A 19,192-nucleotide genomic window follows, 5' to 3' on the forward strand; every position below is an offset into this window, starting at 1 on the left:
TATCTTAGACATGCCTCCCTCTCGGGATGGAGCCTGGATGTATGAACACGGAAGATGGGACTTCACCTGGGGAGGATGGGATGGGCTGGGAATGCTCTTTGGGGGTCCAATGTCCCGCCACATCATCCTCATAACCCTCATTTCCTCTCTGGGCTCAGTTCAAAACCCAAATGATTTCATCAATTTCCCATTCATGACACCTGGTGAGAATCCTGCGTGAGGACTGAGTTTAAAATGCAGGTTCCTGGGTGCTTCTGGAGACTCACTGAACCAGAATCTCCTGGGCTGGGGCCCCAGGAATCTCCATGTGTTACCAGCACGCCCACAGGTACTTCAATGCACAGGCAATCAGTATGTATTACAAAGAGGAAGGTGGAGGCTTGGGGAGAATGAGTCAGGAGCGGCAGCGCCTGGAACCCCAGGCTTTCCAGGCCTGGGCTGGGGATGGAGTGGCACCCCAGCTCTGCTTCCCCCACCCACTGCAGGGGGTGCTGAGCCCTTACGGAGTGTTGAGCACCAGCCGGTCCCACTGTCCTTTCACGTCATCGTCCTCAGGCTGCTCCGTGATATAGAGGCCGTCAAACTCCAGCTTCCGGGCCAGTTCCTTCTCCCGCTTAAAGATCACCAGGGGCACCTAGAGGGTGCAGGGAGGTAAATGGAGTTGGGGGGCGGGGGTTAGGTCAGGAGACCACAGCCTCAGCAGGAGCCGGGATGTCTTGCTGGAGCCTTCATGAGACCCCGCATCAGAGGCACGCTCCCAGAGTGATCAGGGTAGTAGTGGTGGGGAAACGCGATCATCGGTCAGGGCTGGGATTCGGAGAAAACCCAGGAGGGCCCAGAACTGGTGCCTGCTGCAGCCAGTGGCCCCCCAAGGGAAGGAGGAAGAATGAAACAGTCAGGTGAGAGGAGATCAAAGCAGGGCAGAGCTTTCCAGGCAGAGGGAACCACACATGCAGACATTCGAAGCCCAAAGAACGCTGTTCGTCCAATTGTAAAGTATCAAGATTAGCTGGACAGTCAGCTCTCATGGAACTCAAATGGAAGTTTTTGTAGCACAACTTATGGGGCATCACAAAGCTTCGGGCACAGTTAATGTCGGAATCCACGCCCCCCTGTTGGCACCCAGGCTGTGTCTGAGGCCCACACACCCTCATAGATTCACCAGCTGACCAACACGCAGAAAATAGTCCCAAATGACAAATTGTGCTTCTTGACCCAGAAATTATCATCATCACAGGACCCATCTCCTCAGTGTGAGCTGCATCAGTTCCCAGTTTGAATATCACACTTGCTAAAGAGCCCAATCCTGTATTCAGCCCCTGGCCTTACCCCAGCCCTAGGTCCCCTTTGTCCCAACATTGCACCACACCCCAGCCCCTGTCCCAGGTCCTCATGTTCTGTCCTCTCCACCAAACACACGCACGCACGCACGCACGCACGCACGTACGTCCCGGCCCCGAGGCCGTGGTCATGACCCACCTTGAGGCAGTTGTAGCCAATGATACAGAGAAAGGCCACCAGCGTGTGCAGAAGGCTCAAGCAGCGCAAGGCTGGCTCCATGTAGCCCGTGCTCTCCTCCAGGAAGTAGTACACCATGTTCTCATCCTCCTCGCCCTCCGCTTCCTCTCCAGCCCCCGAGCCCCAGCCGGAGCCGCCACCAGACCCTGCTCCTGACAGGCCCCCAGCTGCTGACCCCTCCATGTCATCCTCCCCCGGCGGAGAATCAGAGACCTAAAGGAAGGGGGGCATAGGTCAGTCAGGGTGGGGACCCGGTGTCCTGGTACCTGGTCTGCCACACCCTGAACCCTCGAAGAAAATGAACAGCCTCCATGCCTGAGACTGGTCTGGGCCCCTGTCAGAGGCAGTCTCAGCAGGACTGTCAATCAAGATCAAGGGGCAGGTCCAGGACCCGAGCTAGCAAATCAGACTCTGTTCTGGGAATCTTGACTATTGAACTGAGTGACAGGAGAACTGAAAACAGAGTTGATTTGTCTTGATAGTAGAACCCTAAAGAGAGACTAATTTTAACACACATACACACACATCTATCAAGGTCTTCCCAGGTGGCATTAGTGGTAAAGAACCCGCCTGTCGATGCAGGAGACATAAGAAACACAGGTTCAATCCCTGGGTCAGGAAGATTCCCTGGAGGAGGAAATGGCAACCCACTCCAGTATACTTGCCTGGAGAATTCCATGGACAGAGGACTGACAGGCTACAGTCCATGGGGTCGCAAAGAGTTGGACACGACTGAAGTGACTTAGCACGCATACATATATATATATCAATTTGTGAGATCTTAGTTCCCCAACCAGGGGTTGAACCCAGGCTCTTGGCAGCAAAAGAGGCCAAACCAGGGACTGACAGGGAATTCCCTTAACACTAATATTAATACTAATATTAAAATTAGTGGTCACTATCATTTATTCATACAGCATCTTTATATACCAGGTACTATTCTAAGAGCTTTACATGTGTTTTGGGTTTTTTTTTTTGTTTGTTTGTTTGTTTGTTTTGGCTGCACTGTACGGCATGTAGGATCTTAGTCCCTGAGCTGTGAGAATTAAGAGAAGTGACATGTGTTTAAAAAGGGGGGTGGCAGACTTGTGGACTCTGGGAGAAGGCGAGGGTGGGATGTTTCAAGAGAACAGCATCGAAACATGTATATTATCTAGGGTGAAACAGATCACCAGCCCAGGTTGGGTGCATGAGACAAGTGCTCGGGCCTGGTGCACTGGGAAGACCCAAAGGGATCAGGTGGAGAGGGAGGTGGGAGGGGGGACCAGGATGGGGAATACATGTAAATCCATGGCTAATTCATTTCAATGTATGACAAAAACCACTGCAATGATGTAAAGTAATTAGCCTCCAACTAATAAAAATAAATGGAAAAAAAAATAATAAAAAAAATTAAAAGGGGGGTGGGATGGGATTCCCTGGTGATCCAGTGGTCGGAATTCCATGTTTCCACTTCAGAGGCTGTGGGTTATATCCCTGGTTGGGAAACTAAGATCCCATATGAGGAGTGACATGGCCAAAAGAAAAAGGGAGGGGGTTTTAAACACTTTGCCTGACTTCATGCCACCAGTAAGTAGTAGAGCTAGACTCTGATGCTACAGAAGCCGTGCTCTCAACACTCTGCTAGACTGCCTCTCGGCCGTGTTATCCAGGTTCTGGACAAGATCCTCAAGGTCCCTTTGTCCTTTGGGAGGGCAGCTTCTTAGGCCTCTCCTTCTATTCCATGAGCTTCCCATTGCCTGCCCCCCCCACAGATTTCTCTTTAGCTTATGTGAAAGCAAAGAGAAGTAACTGAATTGGTGGGTGCTGCAGAGGGGGAAGGCTTGCACCCAGGGCTCAGGGCTGGCCAGTGGCAGAGCTGAACGCCGAACCCACAACATGTTCGCTGCTCTAACTCCCCTGGGCCCTCAGGCATCTGTTCCAGATGGACCCAGACACCTACACTCACCCCTACAGGGTCTCAAGATCCAGGTGTCCAACCTGAAACTTCTCCAGGACCCTGAGCCCAATCCCTTGTCCCTGGTGAATTTCAAGGGCCCCGGGGACATGTTGGGACTGAACCTCCCATCCTACAGCCCAGATCAGCACTTGATCCTCCCAGCCCCTTTTGACCAGCACCTTATAAAACAGCAGGATGAAGTTGATGGCAAATGCCAAGAAGAGGGCAAGGAATCGCAGGGTGTAAAAATTCCTCGAGAGGTAGTTCTAAGATGCAGAGAGAAAGAGAAAGACAGAGTTCACAGTCCATCCTCTCCCTTGGAGAATTTATCCCAACATTCACCCACAACACAAGCACCAGGGTCCTGAATAACTGGTCTCACAACTTCCCATTTATTGAGTGCTTACTATATACCAAGACCTGGGCTAAGTGCTTTATCTACATGAACCTCTTTAGTTCTGCACTGATGTGCCCACTTTCTGGATGAAGAATGGAGGCTCAGGGAGTGAGTTGTCTTGTTCAAGGTCATGTCGCTAAGAAGTGGCAGACATGGGCTTTGAAGCCAGGCAGTCCAGCTCCAGAGTCCACCCTCCCAACCCCTCTGCCATGCTGTTTCTTGGACAAGGTGGCCCGTTCTGCTTTATCCCAGGCAGAGGACATCTATTCCTACCTCTCCTTTCCTTCTTTCCTCTCCATTGATCTCCACTCCCCATTCTTCCCCCAAATCCTCACAGAACCCCCCTTTTGTCCAGTATGTTCCCCTCAGCCCCTCATGCCAGGCTGGCCTGGAGAGGAGACAGGACAGGTGGAGCCCTGAGCCCTGCCCTCCCTCCCAATTTTCACCCTCCCTTCTTCCAGGCCTGGATGAGGAGGTGAGTCCCCCTCACACTGCCCCCCCCCCCCCCACCGCACAGAAGGAGTTGGGGCTTGTGTGGCTGCTCCCATCTGAAGGCTGAGAGCCAAGAAATAGGCCATGGCTTCAGTTGGATTTAGCTCTGGATAGAGGATGGGGAAGGAAAGTCGAAGCAGGTGGCCCCAGGTGTGCACAGGCATGGAGGCTGGAATAAGGACTGTGAGCAGGGAGAGGCTGAGCAGCCAAGGGAGGACCACCTGAAAACGCTGCCCTGTGCCCAGGTCCTGCTCTGTCTGGGCACATCTGCCCTCTGCCCAGCCTCGCTTCCCTTCAGAGGTGAGCCGGGAACATGTGGGCTTAAGAACAGGGTGGGGGCAGAGGTCGTGTGAATGTTGAGTGGGTGTCCCTGGAAGAGGGGGCTTCGGATGCCCTTGCTGGGTCCTCACCAAGAATTTCACCCGCTGTACTTCCAGTTCTCCCCAGAATTCCAGGCCTGCTCCACCAGCTCCCTCCTTCTTTGGAGGGGGTGGAGGAGGAGCTGCCTTCTTGGGGGGTTCTGGTGGGGTCTCAGGGACTTCTTCCTTCTCCCCATTCTCAGCACTGCAGGGCAGGACACAGAAAGAGTGAGAAGGTGCCTGGGAAAGGCATGCATTCATTCATTTAAAGCCAAGTGTGGGGCCCCTCCCCTGCCTGGCCCAGGTCTAGATGGTGCTGCAGACATCGTGGTGAGACCAACCTCTTCATGGGGTGTGGGTCCAATGGGGTACAGACCCATCACCAGACAGTGGCAGCCGAGTGGTCAGGGCTGGGATGGGGGAAGCTCAGAGGCTCATGGGAAGGAGAGGCTCATGAGGAGACACCCCTTCATCTTAGCGGGGGAGTCAAGGTAGGCTTCCAGGAGAAGGAGATGGGTGAGCCATCATGGGGAGGAGGAGGAAGGCTGAGACCAAGCATCGGGGAGGGTGCTGCAGGCAGAGGGAACGTCTGGTAGAAAGGCTTATGGGGAAGAGAGGAGCATTTCTTCCTCTACCGCCTTTCACAGAGGCCCTCCTCTGGGTCTGGGCCTGGGCTGAGTGATGCTAAGGTCACAGGGTAACCAGGACAGCCTCAGGCCCTGACCTCGGGAGGCTCCCAGTCCATGAGGGAGGCAGTCATGGGGTCTGGGCCCCTTGCACCTGAGGCCACTCACTCAGCTTTCTCGGGCTCGGGTTCCGGCTCTGGCTCCGGCTCTGGAGGCAGCTCTTCTTCCTCTCCGTCCACCTGGTGGCAGGGCAAGTATCAGGGCGGAGCCTGCACCCTCTGGGCCTCTCAGACCTGCCTATTCCTCTCCATGTCCCTTCTGCACTTTTCTGCTAGGCAATCTGAGTTGTACTGTCCTTCCACCCCCACCAGAAAAGGGATTATAACTCTCATTTTACAGAGGGGAAACAGGCTCAGAAAGATGGAGCAGCCGTGACCAAAGCACTGTGCAGAGTCAGGCAGACCCCCAGTGGAGTGCTTCTCCGGGCGTGGCCTCTCATCACCTTGACAACCGCACCCCTACGGCACTCTCTGCACCGAGGGCCTGATATCGCTTTAGGGGCTTCCGTCAAGCGGTCTACTTAATTTCCCACAATCGCCTGTATCTCTGAGGGTCTTTCCCAGTGTCTCTGACCCCATCTTGGATCTTTATAGATCTTGATCCCCCTTCTCCTCTAATTCGGTCTCTGGATCGCTGGCTCTATTTGTTTCCAGATATCTTTTTCTCCGTGGCTCCCAGAAACACTGCATTACCGAGAACCTTTCTCCAGGTCTCCATCTCTGTGTCCATCTCTGTGTGTGTCTCTGCATCTCTCAGGCCCTCTCATTGTTATTTTTTGTTTTCCTTCTCTCCGTGCACTGCCACCCACCCTCTATTAGAGTCTCTCTTCCCCTTTCTCACCCTCCTTCCTACCTCAGTCATTCCAAAGCCCTCAAGCCCCCGCCCACACTCTCACCCCCAGCTTCCTCTTGAGGATGGGCGAGCCCTCGGGCGTGGGCGGCTCCGCCGGCGTCGTATCACCCATGTCCCCGAGGCCGGCCCCTTCGGGTCGGAAGGGCCCCCCATCGGCCACGGCCACCGTCCCGTCGGCGACTCCCGGGTCCTCCTGGTCCGCCACCTCCTCGTCGCCCGCACCCTCGGCGGCATCACCCGCGCCCTCGCCCACGCCCTCGCCGTCCGCGTCGCCCCCGGACCCGGCCGGCTGCTCGCCGTGCACCTCGTCGCTCGTGGGGTCGGGCATGCCCGCCAGGAGCTCGGTCACCGTCACCTTCTTGGCGCCCTCCACCAGGCCGCCGCCGAAGAGCGAGCCCCAGAGCAGGCGCAGCGCGCCCGCCGCGGCCCCGGCGCCCGCCGCGCCCGCGCGCGCCAGCGCCGCCCAGAGGATTGCGGCCACCGCGGTCGCCGCCTCGCGCGCCGTGAGCCGCCGCAGCCGCCGCACGCGCCGCCGCAGGCTGCGGTAGCTGAGGCCCCGCATGGCCCGGTTCGCGGCCGCCACCAGACGCGCTGTGGCGCCCGCCGCCGCCGTGGCCGCCGCGCCCTCGGGCCCCGCGGCGCCCTCCTCCGCGCTCTCGACGCCCGCCTCCACCGCGCCCGCGCCCTCGTCCTCGTCCTCCTCCGGCTCGCCCTCGGGCTCCGAGATCTGCGCGGCGATCTGCATCTCGAAGATGGTGTCCTCGCAGAAGCTCACGAAGAGCTCCATCTTCTCCGACTCGCCGCCCTCGTTCACCACGTCGAAGATGAACTGACGCTTCGACTCCTTCACCTGCAGCGCGGGGCGGAGGGGACATGATGGGGGCGCCGTCGGCGGGCACTTGGCACCACAGCGAAGGCGGCCGGGCGCTCGCCGCTGTTCTAAGCATCATCGTGGTTTTTATTTTCGAGGAGCGCACCTGTATTGCGCTCGCTGTAGGTGCACTTCGAAGAATTTCAACAGGGCCAGGGCCAGTATCCTGGCATTTTGCGTATCGTAATCACATTTAATCCCTACAAACCATCGCAGAAGTATGGGCTGTTATCCTCATTTTACAGATGAGGGAGTGGAGGCCCAGAAAGGCACGTGCTCAGGGTGACGCAGCCGAAAGGTGACAGGTGTGGAATTTGAATTCCCAACAAGCTGGCTCCAAAATAGATGTTTTTGGCTTCTTTGAGAAAGGGGGCATAGTGGTTGAGGGCAAAGGTTCTGCAGCCAGCCTGTCTGGGTTCCAATCCCGATTCTACCACTGTTAGACGGAACTCTCTGGGCCTCAGTTTCCCCTTATGAGTGAATAGATGCTGAGTGCTTAGAACAGGGCCTTGCGCCTAGGAAATGTCCCACAGTGCCTGCTATCTCGGTACTGCTGTTTGAGCGCTGGAGGGCGCGCAGGCAGACAGGGACTCCTGGGATCACTAGAAGGTGGGAATGGGAAGGAGTGAGCAGGAGGAAGTGAGTGTTTAGAGGAATAACGCTAACAGAGGGTGCCCGCGGAGTGCATTTGAGGGGCAGAGGTGGGGGCTGGAGCTCCCACAGCAGGCACCAGAGTGTGGAGGGCCAGTGATGAGCCACGGTTTCCTGCAGATGAAGGGACGTGCGGCCATCCTGGGTGCAAGGATGATGCAGTGGCTTTTAAGGCAGATTGGAGAGCAGGATGAATGTACAGTGATGCCTCAAGGGATACAGATGAGTGGGCAAAATCTTGGGAGTTCCGGTGGAGTATGTGAGGGGGGCCGATGTGCAGAAGCCTTGTGAGGGGGCGCAAGGGGCTCAGGGCGGTATCGGTGGGGGGGGGGGCAAGGTGGCATGGGAGGGTGTGGGGGAGCAGGTGGCCATGCCGGGCTCAGTGTGTTCCGCGGACATGGGCATATGGGGAGGCATGCATGGACCTGGGCAAAACCGGGGATGGAGGCTGTAAATGTGAGCTCTTGCTGCTGTTTAGTCACTAAGTCATGTCCAACTCTTTTGCGACCCCATGGACTGTAGCCCACCAGGCTCCTCTGTCCATGAGATTTCCCAGGCAAGAATACTGGTGTGGGTTGCCATTTCCTTCTCCGGGGGATCTTCCTGACCCAGGGCTTGAACCCATGTCTCCTGCATTGGCAGTAGATTCTTTACCGCTGAGCCACCTGGGAAGTCCTGTAAATGTGGGAGGGGCCTACGGTTCATACAGGCTGTGTGTATGCACCAGGATGCTTATGCAGGGGGACCCAGGAATAAGTGTAAGAGGGCCTGGAACATGAGGGCAGGGTTCAGAGTGGGGTACAAGCCTGGGAGTACAGGAGCCAGATCTCACCGAGGAGGACAGTTGAGGGGCCCAGGGCTGAGGAGGTGATGGGAGTGCAAGCCTCATGGACTGTGTGATGTGGGAAGGGTGTGCAAGAGCAAGTAGGAGGAGTGTGTGGGTGCCTGGGGGGGGGGCTTCTGAGAAACCAAAGGGAAGTGGGGGGAGTTCCCTGATGGCCTTGGGGTTAGGATTCTGTGCTTTCACTGTGGAGGCCTGGGTTCCATCTCTGATTGGGGAACCATCTTGCATGCTGCATAGCATGGCCAAAATAGGGGAAAAAAAAAAAGGAAGTGTGAGTGCAAGGGGCATACAGCCTTCGTGTGCATTGTGATTGTGAGCAGGAGGGCCACTTGGACAACAGGGGCTGAACCTGCCTGAGGGGCACGTGGGCATGTGAGAGAACGGGGGATGGGAACCACGTGCTGGCTAAGAGTGTGAGGTGGACTGGGGGCATGCCAGGGCCGTGTGAGTGTACTCTTGGAGCAAGTGAGTATGTAAGGGGCAAACACTGTGGGATGGGCATATTAGGGGCACATCAGGTCAAGGGGTCGGCTTGGCCACGCCTTGTGAACATGTTGTAGAGGGCGGTCCAAATGCTTATGGGTGAGCATGGGTGTGCCAGGGCATGTGTGGGTGAATGAGTGAGGGGCAGGCAACCATATGGCATGCCAGGACTTCAGGAACGCACACTGGTACCCTCAGAGTGAGTGCACAAGACAGGTGCACCCACAGGTGGGCCCAGAAGTATGCACCCACAAGTGAGATGGAAATTGTGTGCTAGGAACTCAGAGGGCATTTGGGGGCACACGTGGTGACTGGTGTGGAGAAGGAAATGGCAGCCCATTCCAGTGTTCTTGCCTGGAGAATCCCATGTGCAGAGGAGCCTGGTGGGCTACAGTGTATAGGGTTGCAGAGTCAGACACGACTGAAGCAACTTGGCACGCACGCATGTGGTGACTGGTGAGGGATGGGCCAGCATTAGGGCATCCCGGAGCCCTCAGAGTGAATGTGCAAAAGAGTGGGCACGGGCAGGCCAGTGTTGAGAGAGAGCATACCAGGAGCTGCTGGTAAGGTGAGCGAGGTGGGTGTAACCACGTGGGTTCAAGTACACAGTGTGGGTACCGTTACATCCGGACTAGTAGGAGCTCCCAGGGTGTGTGTGCAAGAGGCAGGCGTGGTGTGAGCAGCCACACTGAGGGCATGCCAATGTTGCTCGTGTCGCATCAACGTATGTATGCTGTGTGTTCAGTCGCCTCAGTCGTGTCCAATGCTTTGTGAGCCCATGGACTGTAGCCGCCCACAGACTCTATCCATGCAGATTCTTCAGGCAGGAATACTGGAGTGGATTGCCATGCCCTCCTCTAAGGGATCTTCCCAACACAGGCATCGAACCCTCGTCTCCTGCATTGCAGGCAGATTATTTACCATTGAGCCACCCGGGAAGCCCCACATCAGGGTATGTTCATGCACAGGCCGAGTCTGCACAAGGTGGGCATGGGAGAGCTAGAGGTCTGCAGGGGCACAGCAGTACCCATACAACGTGTGCAAAAGGGTGGGCATGGGCTTGCACGAATGGAGCAGGGGCCCAATGGAGTCTGCAAAGGAGATTTGCAAAGCATGCACTGCCCCATGCGGGGTCCAAGCATGCGAGGGGCATGTCCCGGAAGCCCCAGGAAGCTAGCAGGCACGTGCATGGGCCCGCTGACCTGGGGCATCTCCCACTGGGCACGGTTGGTCTCCGAGATTTCGAAATAGATACGCTCGATGCGGCGGGAGGCCCCCATGATCTCGATGCGGCCCAGGTAGGGCCGGAAGTACTCGAGGATGCTCTCCGCGAGTTCGAGGAAGTTGCGCAGGCGCGGGTCGTGTGGCACGTGCTCTGACAGGTTGGTCAGCAACACCGCCACATTGAAGCCGATGTCGCGGGCTGGCTCCTGGAAGCGGTTGGCGAACTCCTCGCAGTTGATCATCTCGTTCTCATCCGCTTCGGAACACGAAAGCAGAAACTGGATTTCCGGACCGGTAAACTGCTTCTGACTGTCCATGGCCTGGCAGGGGGCGGGGGTGGGGGGGAGAGAAGGAGGGGAGGTCAGAAGGGTGGCCTGGGGAGTCCCGATGCTTTTCCTGAAACCACTATGGACTTTTCATAAAGACAGAAAAGTCCAGGATCATATAATCACCACCCGAGGCTGACACCCAGAGGTTGACATGGGTGAGACTGTACCAGTTATTAAAATACTGAATGCTAGGACTCCCCTGGTGGTCCACTGGTTAAGAATCGCCTTCCAATGCAAGGGGACAGTGGTTCCATCCCTGGTGGGAGAACTAAGATCCCATATGCCATGGGGAAACTAAGTTCATGCACCACAATGAAGACCCGACACAGCCGATAAATAAATATTTTTAAAACTACTGAATGCTGCATTTCCACAAAGCTGAGCCACACATCCACTGTCAGAGTGAGTCCATTTCTCATTGGTGGTAAGATGTGAATTGATGAAACTCAGCACTCGTGTGCACGCTTAGTCGCTCAGTTGTGTCCAACTCTTTGTGACTCTATGGACTGTCGCCCACCAGGCTCCTCCACCCATGGGATTCTCCAGGCAAGAATACTGGAGTGGACTGTCATGCTCTCCTACAGGGGATCTCCTCGACCCAGGGACTGAACCTGCATCTCATGTCTCCGGCATTGGCAGGAGGGTTCTTTACCACTGAGCCACCTGGGAAGCCCCCCAGCACTCAGGTAGCAGCTGGTAAAGGGATGCTGTCCCAAGCTTCCTGCTGGCCATGCTGCTCTCCACCCATCGTCCCGCCCTCTCCCCTTAGAGTGGCACCTGTGGTCTGGACCAGAGGCTCTCTTGACCCTCTGGCTGCAGTTGGGGTCAGGGAACCGGAGGAGAATGGAGTTGCGGCACTTCTCTCCTTGGTTCCCTCCCTGTGCTGGCTGTGTCTCTCCCTCAAAGGTCAGTCCTGCTGTCCTGTCCACACAGCTCCCTCTACCACCCAGTGAGACCCTTACTCGGCCCCCTCCAGGCCAGGCCCTGACTGGTAGCAGTACACGTCACCACCTCTCCCCCTTCCCCAAGGCCCTTTGGTCCTCCATCCCCCCATTTTCAGCAACTACATAATTGGCACCTAATACAACGGAGGCCTCCAAATCTCAACCGGGAATAAAGAGTCACATACTCATCCACCCCAGAATTAACAAATGCTCACGATGAACATATTTTCAACTACTATATTTTGAAGAACTGAAACATACCAGCAGTGATTGGAGTCCTCTGTGTACCCGTCTCTTACTCCCTTTCCCCACCCTCCCGTGAGGTAACCACTATCCTGGGGTTGGGGTATTCTTCCCAAGAACTATGTGTCAGGGTGTTCCTGGGGGTGCAGGGGTTAAGAATCTGCCTGCTAATGCAGGGGATGCCGGTTCAATCCCTAGTCTGGGAAGATTCCACATGCCTTGGAGCAACTAAGCTTGTGCACCCACAGCTAATGAAGCCCGAAAGCCTTGAGGCTGTCTCTGCAATAAGAGAAGCCACTGCATTGAGCAGCCTGTGAACCACAATGAAGAGGAGCCCCCGCTCACCCCAACTAGAGAAAGCCTTGGGAAAAGCAATGAAGATCCAGTGCAACCAAAAAGAAAATTAATTAGTTAATTTTTAAAAAAGAATTGTGTGTCACATGGACGGACCTAGAGGGTATTATGCTTAGCGAAATAGATCAGACAAAGACAAATAGTGATGTGTTCACTTCTATGTGGAATCTAAAAAAGAAAACAAATTAACGTGGCAGAAAACAGAACAAACAGAAACAGACTCACAGACATAGAGAACAAACTAGAACAAACCACTGAGGAGAGGACAAGGGGGAGAGACAAGATAGGGGAAGGGGATGAAGAGGTACGAAATACACATAAAATAAATAAGCTACAAGCACATATGGTACAGCAAGGAGAACATAACCAATATTTTATAATAACTTTAAATGGAGTATAATCTATACAAACATTGAATCACTATGCTGTATACCTGAAACGTAATATTGTAAGTCAACTCCACTTCAATAAAAAAAGTATGTGTCAGTACTTCTACTATCTATATTCTGTCATTTTCTCACAAAAATAGTTGGTATCCTGTACATTATTTTGATATAAAGAATTGCTATTATAATCATGTAACTTTTTCACTCAATTGTGTGTTTTCAAGACCTATGCATGTTGATGTATAGGTCAGATGAATGCATTTTCACTGCTGTGTAGTATTCCTGTTTTACAAATGCAGCATTCTATCTGGAAGAGAAGGAGACTCCAGGAAAGAAAATTGACAGCCTTCACAGGAGAAGGTTTGATGACAGACATTTAGATTATTTCCAGTTTTTTACTTTACAGACACTTTCATTGAATATTCTCCTACTGCTCTCTGCTGCACTTTTTGCAAAAGGTTCTCTGGGGCAATCTTTTAAATGTTTTGACAGCACCCACAGTAAGAATGCATTTTATAATGTGACCAAAAAAAAAAAAAAAAAAGCTTTCAGGACACAACTCTGACTTTCGCTATGTAACACACTCTGCAATGTTCTATTTTATTTTTAAAAATGCTGGTCATGACTTAACTAAATTAATTTCATGACCAACAGATGGGTTGCCACATGCAGTTTGCGAAACGTTGCTCTGGGTATGAACAGAAGCGAAATTTTCTGGCTCTTAAAAGTGCTTTGTAGCCAAGAACTTTGCAAAAATGCTTTCTAAATGAGTAACATGCTTTGCAAATCATGAAGGGCTCTAAAAACCACAGAGCGTGGAGACATAATCACACAGGAACTCTTCACCTTCTACTGTCACTCCATCAACCTGACTCCTTTTCTTATGATAGGGTGTGACATTTCCCCTCTTAAAATCTGACTCCCCAACCCGGCTCGGCATGGGGCCTGGGACTCCATCTCCTCCAATCAGTCCAGGACTATGCATGCTCTTGTGATTTGCTGCTCTCTCTTTGTCATTGTCCATTTGCCTGTCCCCTTCTTTCAAAATACCTTCCTCTCTGACTCTTGTCAGTTTCCTCTGCTGGAGTCTCCTTCTCTTTCAGACCTCTAGAGGTTAAAGGGGCCCCAGGTCTGAAATCTTCACTCTTTTCTTGAGATATACACGCTCCATGGAGATAGCCTTGAGGCTCAAGCCTCGGAAAGCCATCCCATGCCAATGATTGTGAAGTCTACATCCCAGCCCTGACTGCTCCCCAGAATCCATACACTTGACAGATGAAGCCTTATCTGACATCTCTGTGTGGAAAAGGCCAGAACTGAACTCTTGATTTCAAAACCTCTCCTCCCACAGTCTTACCCATCTCAGGAATAGCATCACCACCCACCCAGGTGCTTAAGTTAAAATCTTTGAGTCATCCTTGATTCCTCCCTTTTATCTCACTACCCACATCTAATCCATCAGCAAATCTGTCAGCTCTACTTTCAAAAGATCTAGGACACACACACTTCTTCCCCCTCCGCGGTTCTGTCCCCCAATAGAGGGTCACAGTAACTCCTCCCTGGTTTCTCTCCTCCTCTTCTGTCCCCAGAGTCTCTCCCCCGACCCCCCACACACAGCTGGAGGGACCCTGTAAACATCTGAGTCAGATCACATCCCTCCCTTGCTCAGAATCCTCCCTTAGCTCCATTCCATTCAGGTTAAAAGTCAGAGTCCTCCCCACAGCCAACCAGCCTCAGCACATCCTTCCCCATCACCTCTCAGGCTTTATTTTTTCTTCTCTCCCTCTCAACAGCCACGCTGGCCTCCTCTGCATCCCTCTTGTTCCCATTTTTCAGCCTTTACACTTGCTGTTCCCTTTGCTGGGGAGACCACAAGCTCTCCTACCTTCACAGGGTAGCTTTCAGCTCTCGGCTTCAATGTCCCCCTCTTGGAAGGCCCTACCTGACCACCCAATTTACAGAGCTGACTCCATCACGCTTTGTTGCACACCACCTTGCTCATTTACTTCAGACTGCAGGCTATAACCTGAAATTATCTTGTTTACTTATTTTCATCTGTCCCTCCCCACTGGGTTATCAGCTCTGAGGGTGGGGGTCTCTGTTTTGTTCACTGCTACACACAGTAGGCGCTCAGTGCATATTTGTCAAATGAATTAAGCATTTTGAAAACTGAGAAGACTTTTTAACTCTGTTACAATTTTGGAAAATCAAGAAGTCCTTTTTTTTTTTTTAAGAAGTCCTTTTCTTCTTCTTCTTTTTTTTTAAAAGCTGACCTTATCTTCTAAATCATAAAAATAATTGAAAAGCATGTTGTAAAATATAAAGATTTGTAAAGTTTGGGAAATCATATGAGGCTTTGGGTTTGGGAAACCACGTGAAGCTGGGTAACAGTCAAACATTTAGAAATGAGAATATCGCCATTTTGCAATTTCTAATGAACTAATGTGTCTGGGCATCAAACACTGATGGTTGCTGACATCACAAAAGGAGTGATGAGAGGTCAGGCTGTGCTTCTTAATGGATGTATGAAGCACCACAAAGAAAGGTGCTGGCAAAAAATAAAAATAAAAACAAAAACTCCAAACCTGAGTCTGATCAAGCTTGGTGACTTAAGTCCCAGTTTGCAGGAAATGCAGGGGACAGAGGAACAGATTAAATGACACCATAAGGTTGCATCAGCCAGATCCAAAGGCAGGAAACTCTAAAATTAATAGAGAACTATCTATGGAGAGCCATGAGCTCCATGTGGCTACTAAGCCATAGAATCGTGGCTGGTGCAAAGTGTGATGTGGCAATAGTATAAAATACTTATGGGTTTTGATGACAGTGTAAACAAAAGAATTTAAAATACCTAATAATTTTTATATTGATTACATGTCAAAATACTATTTTGGTGGAGTAGGTTAAATAAAATATATCGTTTAAAATAATTTCATGTGTTTCTTTTCACTTTTTTAAAAAGTGCAGGTACTAGAAATTCCTTAACTGTATGTGTTGCTCCCATTGTATCTCTTTCTAAAAAATATTTATTTACTTATTTGGCTGTGCTGGGTCTTAGTTGCAGCATGCAGGATCTACTTCCCTGACCAGAGATTGAACCTGGGCCCCCAGCATTGGACACACAGAGTCGTAACCACTGGACCACTCGGAAAGTCCCTGTTTTTCTATCAGGCAGTGCTGTTCTACTGGATCAGCAACCTGAGTCTCTAGCAGATAAACTGCCAGTAAGGAAAAAGTGAAGGAGGGATAGCAGTTGATAGAAGGAGGTTTAACAAAATAGCAACTAGGCTTCCCTGGTGGTAGTGGCTCAGTGGAAAAGAATCCACCTGCAATGCAGGAGACACACATTCAATCCCTGGTCCAGGAAGATCCCAAATGCCACGGAGCGATGAAGCCCGTGCACCACAGCTATCGAGCCTGTGCTCTAGAGCCCGGAGACCACAACTACTGAAGCCCATGCGCTCTAGAGCCTGTGCTCCGCAACAAGAGAAGCCCGCACACCACAACTGGAGAGTAGTCCACACTCTCTGCTACTAGAGAAAAGGCTGTACGGCAACGAAGACCCCACATGGTCAAAAAATAAAGAAAGAAATAAAGCTTTTTTTTTTTTAAAGAGAAGAATTAGCAATCAATAGCAGTAGGTGTTTGGATGCTGCTTCAAAGAAATTACAAAAAGTTATATGTGATATTTTGAAGATCTGGAAATGAAAACACAGACCAGACATTTGATGATTTAATGAGCTATGGATCTTTTTCATTTGTCTTCATTGCTTTGTTTTCAGTTAGGGATGATAATGACACTGTGGCTTGGTAAATAAAAGGAAACCCTTTTAAGACCATATATTGGACAGTTCCATTGATATGAAGTGTCCAGAATAGGCAAGTCTATAGAGACAGAAAGCAGGTTAGCAGTTGGCAGGGGCCTGAGTGGGGGAAATGGGAAGTGATTGCTAAAGGGCATGGTGTTTCTTTTTTGGGGGTGATTAAAATGTTCTAATATTAGATTGTAGCAATGGCTGCACAATTCTGTGAATATACCAAAAAACCCCTCCCATTAAATTATACCTTTTATATGGGTGAACTTGATCATTTATGAATTATATCTCAATAAAGATGTTTTTAAAAGGAAGTCTTGAATTCAGAGAGATGTACAAAAACATTTGCTAATAAAAAACAAAGAAAACTACAAAATAGTGCTAAGAATAAATTAGTAGCCTGAGATATGTTTTCACCCACCAGGAAGGGCTTTCTAAACTGTGGTAGATGTTTCGGAATCTGCCAAGTACTTATCACTGGAGATGTGTTTTGCAAACTGTCAAGAACTCTGTCAACCATGAAGAGCTTGGGAAACCCTAAAATAATTCTGTATGTTTTTCAATGCAGATTTACATATGAAAGGAAATGCATAAATAAATGCCTGGAGATTTGAACACCAAGAGGATAACCGTGGCAGCCTTTGAAGAGGTGTGATGAGAAATGGGTTGGAGGTAGGGATCAAAGGTAACCTCAACCATAGCTATATGTTCTGAATTTTTTTACAGAAGGAAATGTACCCCTGTATTACCTATTTTGTTTAAAATTAATAAAAATATTTTAAATGATTTTCTATATAAAAATCATGTCTTGGACTTCCCTGGTGGTCTAGTGGTTGAGAATCTGCCTGCTGATGCAGGAAACATGAGTTCAAACCCTGGTCCAGGAAGATTCCACTTGCCACGGGGCACCTAAGCCCATGTGCCACAACTACTGAGCCTGAGTGTTACAATTACTGAATCCTGCATGCTCTAGGACCCATGAGCCACAACCACTGTGTTGCAGCTACTGAAGCCTGTGTGCCTAGAGCCTGTGCTCTTCAACAAGAGAAGCCACCGCAACGATAAGCCCTTGGATGGAAACTAGAGAGTAGCCCCCACTGACTGCAATTAGAGAACGCACAGCAATGAAGACTCAGTGCAGCCAGAAAACTAAATTTAATTTAAAAAGTAAGCTTTATGCATGCCCAAATTCATCCCCCCAAAAAACAAATAAACAAACAAGCCATCATAAGCAAAGGCGAAAGACAAATGATGAACTAGGAAAAAGAAGTACACCTAGCAAAGTTATAAGCAGTCCCATATATAAAGAGCTCCTAGAAATCAAGAAGAAAACTGCCAACATCCCAGTAGAAGAGAAAGCCAAGGGCATAGTCAGTTCACTGAACAAGTGATACAAAAGAAGTAACATGTGCATGATAAGTCACTTCAGTCGTGTCTGGCTCTGTGACCCTATGGGCCATAGCCCACCAGGACCCTCTGTCCATGGGATTCTCCAGGCAAGAATACTGGAGTAGGTTGCCATGCATTCCTCCAGGGGATCTTCCTGAGCCAAGGATTCAACCTGCGTCTCTTATATCTCCTGCATTGGCAGGCAGGTTCTTCACCACTAGTGCTACCTGGGAAGCCCAAAGTAATGTGTAAAGATGTTTCACTGCACTCATAACAGGATAAATGTCAGTTAAAACTGCACGGCACTACCCTTTTTCACCTATCAGATTGGCAAAAATCCAAATGTTTGACAAATGCGGTCTGGTGGTGAGGCTGTGGGGAAACAGGCAGCCTCACATGTTGCTTATGAGAAGGAAAAACAGAGGGCAAAATCTGTCCAAACGACAAATGCAGTTACCGTTTAACCCAGCAATCCCACTTTTGGAAGTCTGTCTTCAGATACAACTGCACATACAAAATGATGTACGTACAAATCGTCCTAGTCAGCATTGCTAGTGGCCCATAAGGAGCCTTCCTCAATACACTTACTTCCATCTGCTGGAAACCTGTGGTACAAATTTACAATATCTGTGCTATAAATTGGCACCTTTGTACAGTGCACGGCTTGTACAACCATGCATGGCAGCCCTAATGAGAGCACGCGCTGTAATGGCCAAAGACTGCGCACAAAGCAAGTGTCCATCAACAGGGAATAATCAGAGACTTCCCTGGTAGTCCAGTGGTTAAGACTCTGTGCTTCCAATGCAGGGGGCATGGGTTGGACCCCTGGTTAGGGAACTAAGATTCCACATGCCTCAAAGCATGGCCAAAAAAATAAATAGGTAAGTAAAAATACCAATAAGAATAATAAATTATTTTTGAAGAAGAATAGGAAATTATCAAATAAACCATAATATATATGCAAAGTGGAATACTGGACACCTATAAAAAATAATCAGGACACTCCCTGTATGTCTAGAATATATTGCAGGACTTCCTTGATGGTCCATTGGATAAGAATCTGCCTGCCAATGCAAGGGACATGGGTTCAATCCCTGGGCCCAGAGGATTCCACATACCACAGAGCAACTAAACCCATGGCCACAGCTACTGAGCCCACATGCCCTAGAGCCCATGCTCCACAACAAAAGAAGCCATGGCAAGGAGAAGCCCATGGACCACAACTAGAGAGTAGCCCCCACGACTGGCAAAAAGACCGTGCAACAACGAAGACCCAGAACAGCCAAAATAAATACAAATAATAAAATAAATAAAATTATAAAAAATAATGGACGGCTGAATAATATTTCATTGTGTGTATACGTACACCATCTTCTTTTTTTGGTAGTACTTCTACTTTTGTTTTTTTATTTTAAA

The 19,192-nt window shown here is 50.6% G+C and overlaps 1 protein-coding gene across 3 annotated transcripts in view; it reads right to left on the reverse strand.

The window, feature by feature from the left end:
* RYR1 (ryanodine receptor 1) overlaps nt 1-19,192 on the reverse strand; it is a 122,520-nt gene that overhangs the window by 6,872 nt on the left and 96,456 nt on the right. For all 3 annotated transcript variants that reach the window (XM_070450923.1, XM_020881657.2, XM_070450922.1), the window contains 7 exons: nt 10,295-10,636; nt 6,287-7,093; nt 5,500-5,570; nt 4,757-4,910; nt 3,637-3,723; nt 1,480-1,731; nt 504-634 (listed from right to left, as the gene is read on the reverse strand). In XM_070450923.1, the coding sequence (XP_070307024.1) occupies nt 504-634; nt 1,480-1,731; nt 3,637-3,723; nt 4,757-4,910; nt 5,500-5,570; nt 6,287-7,093; nt 10,295-10,636 (1,844 nt within the window). The remainder of the gene's footprint in view (nt 1-503; nt 635-1,479; nt 1,732-3,636; nt 3,724-4,756; nt 4,911-5,499; nt 5,571-6,286; nt 7,094-10,294; nt 10,637-19,192) is intronic.

This window comes from Odocoileus virginianus, chromosome 20 (genome assembly GCF_023699985.2).
Source record: "Odocoileus virginianus isolate 20LAN1187 ecotype Illinois chromosome 20, Ovbor_1.2, whole genome shotgun sequence".
Classification (NCBI taxonomy): domain Eukaryota; kingdom Metazoa; phylum Chordata; class Mammalia; order Artiodactyla; family Cervidae; genus Odocoileus; species Odocoileus virginianus.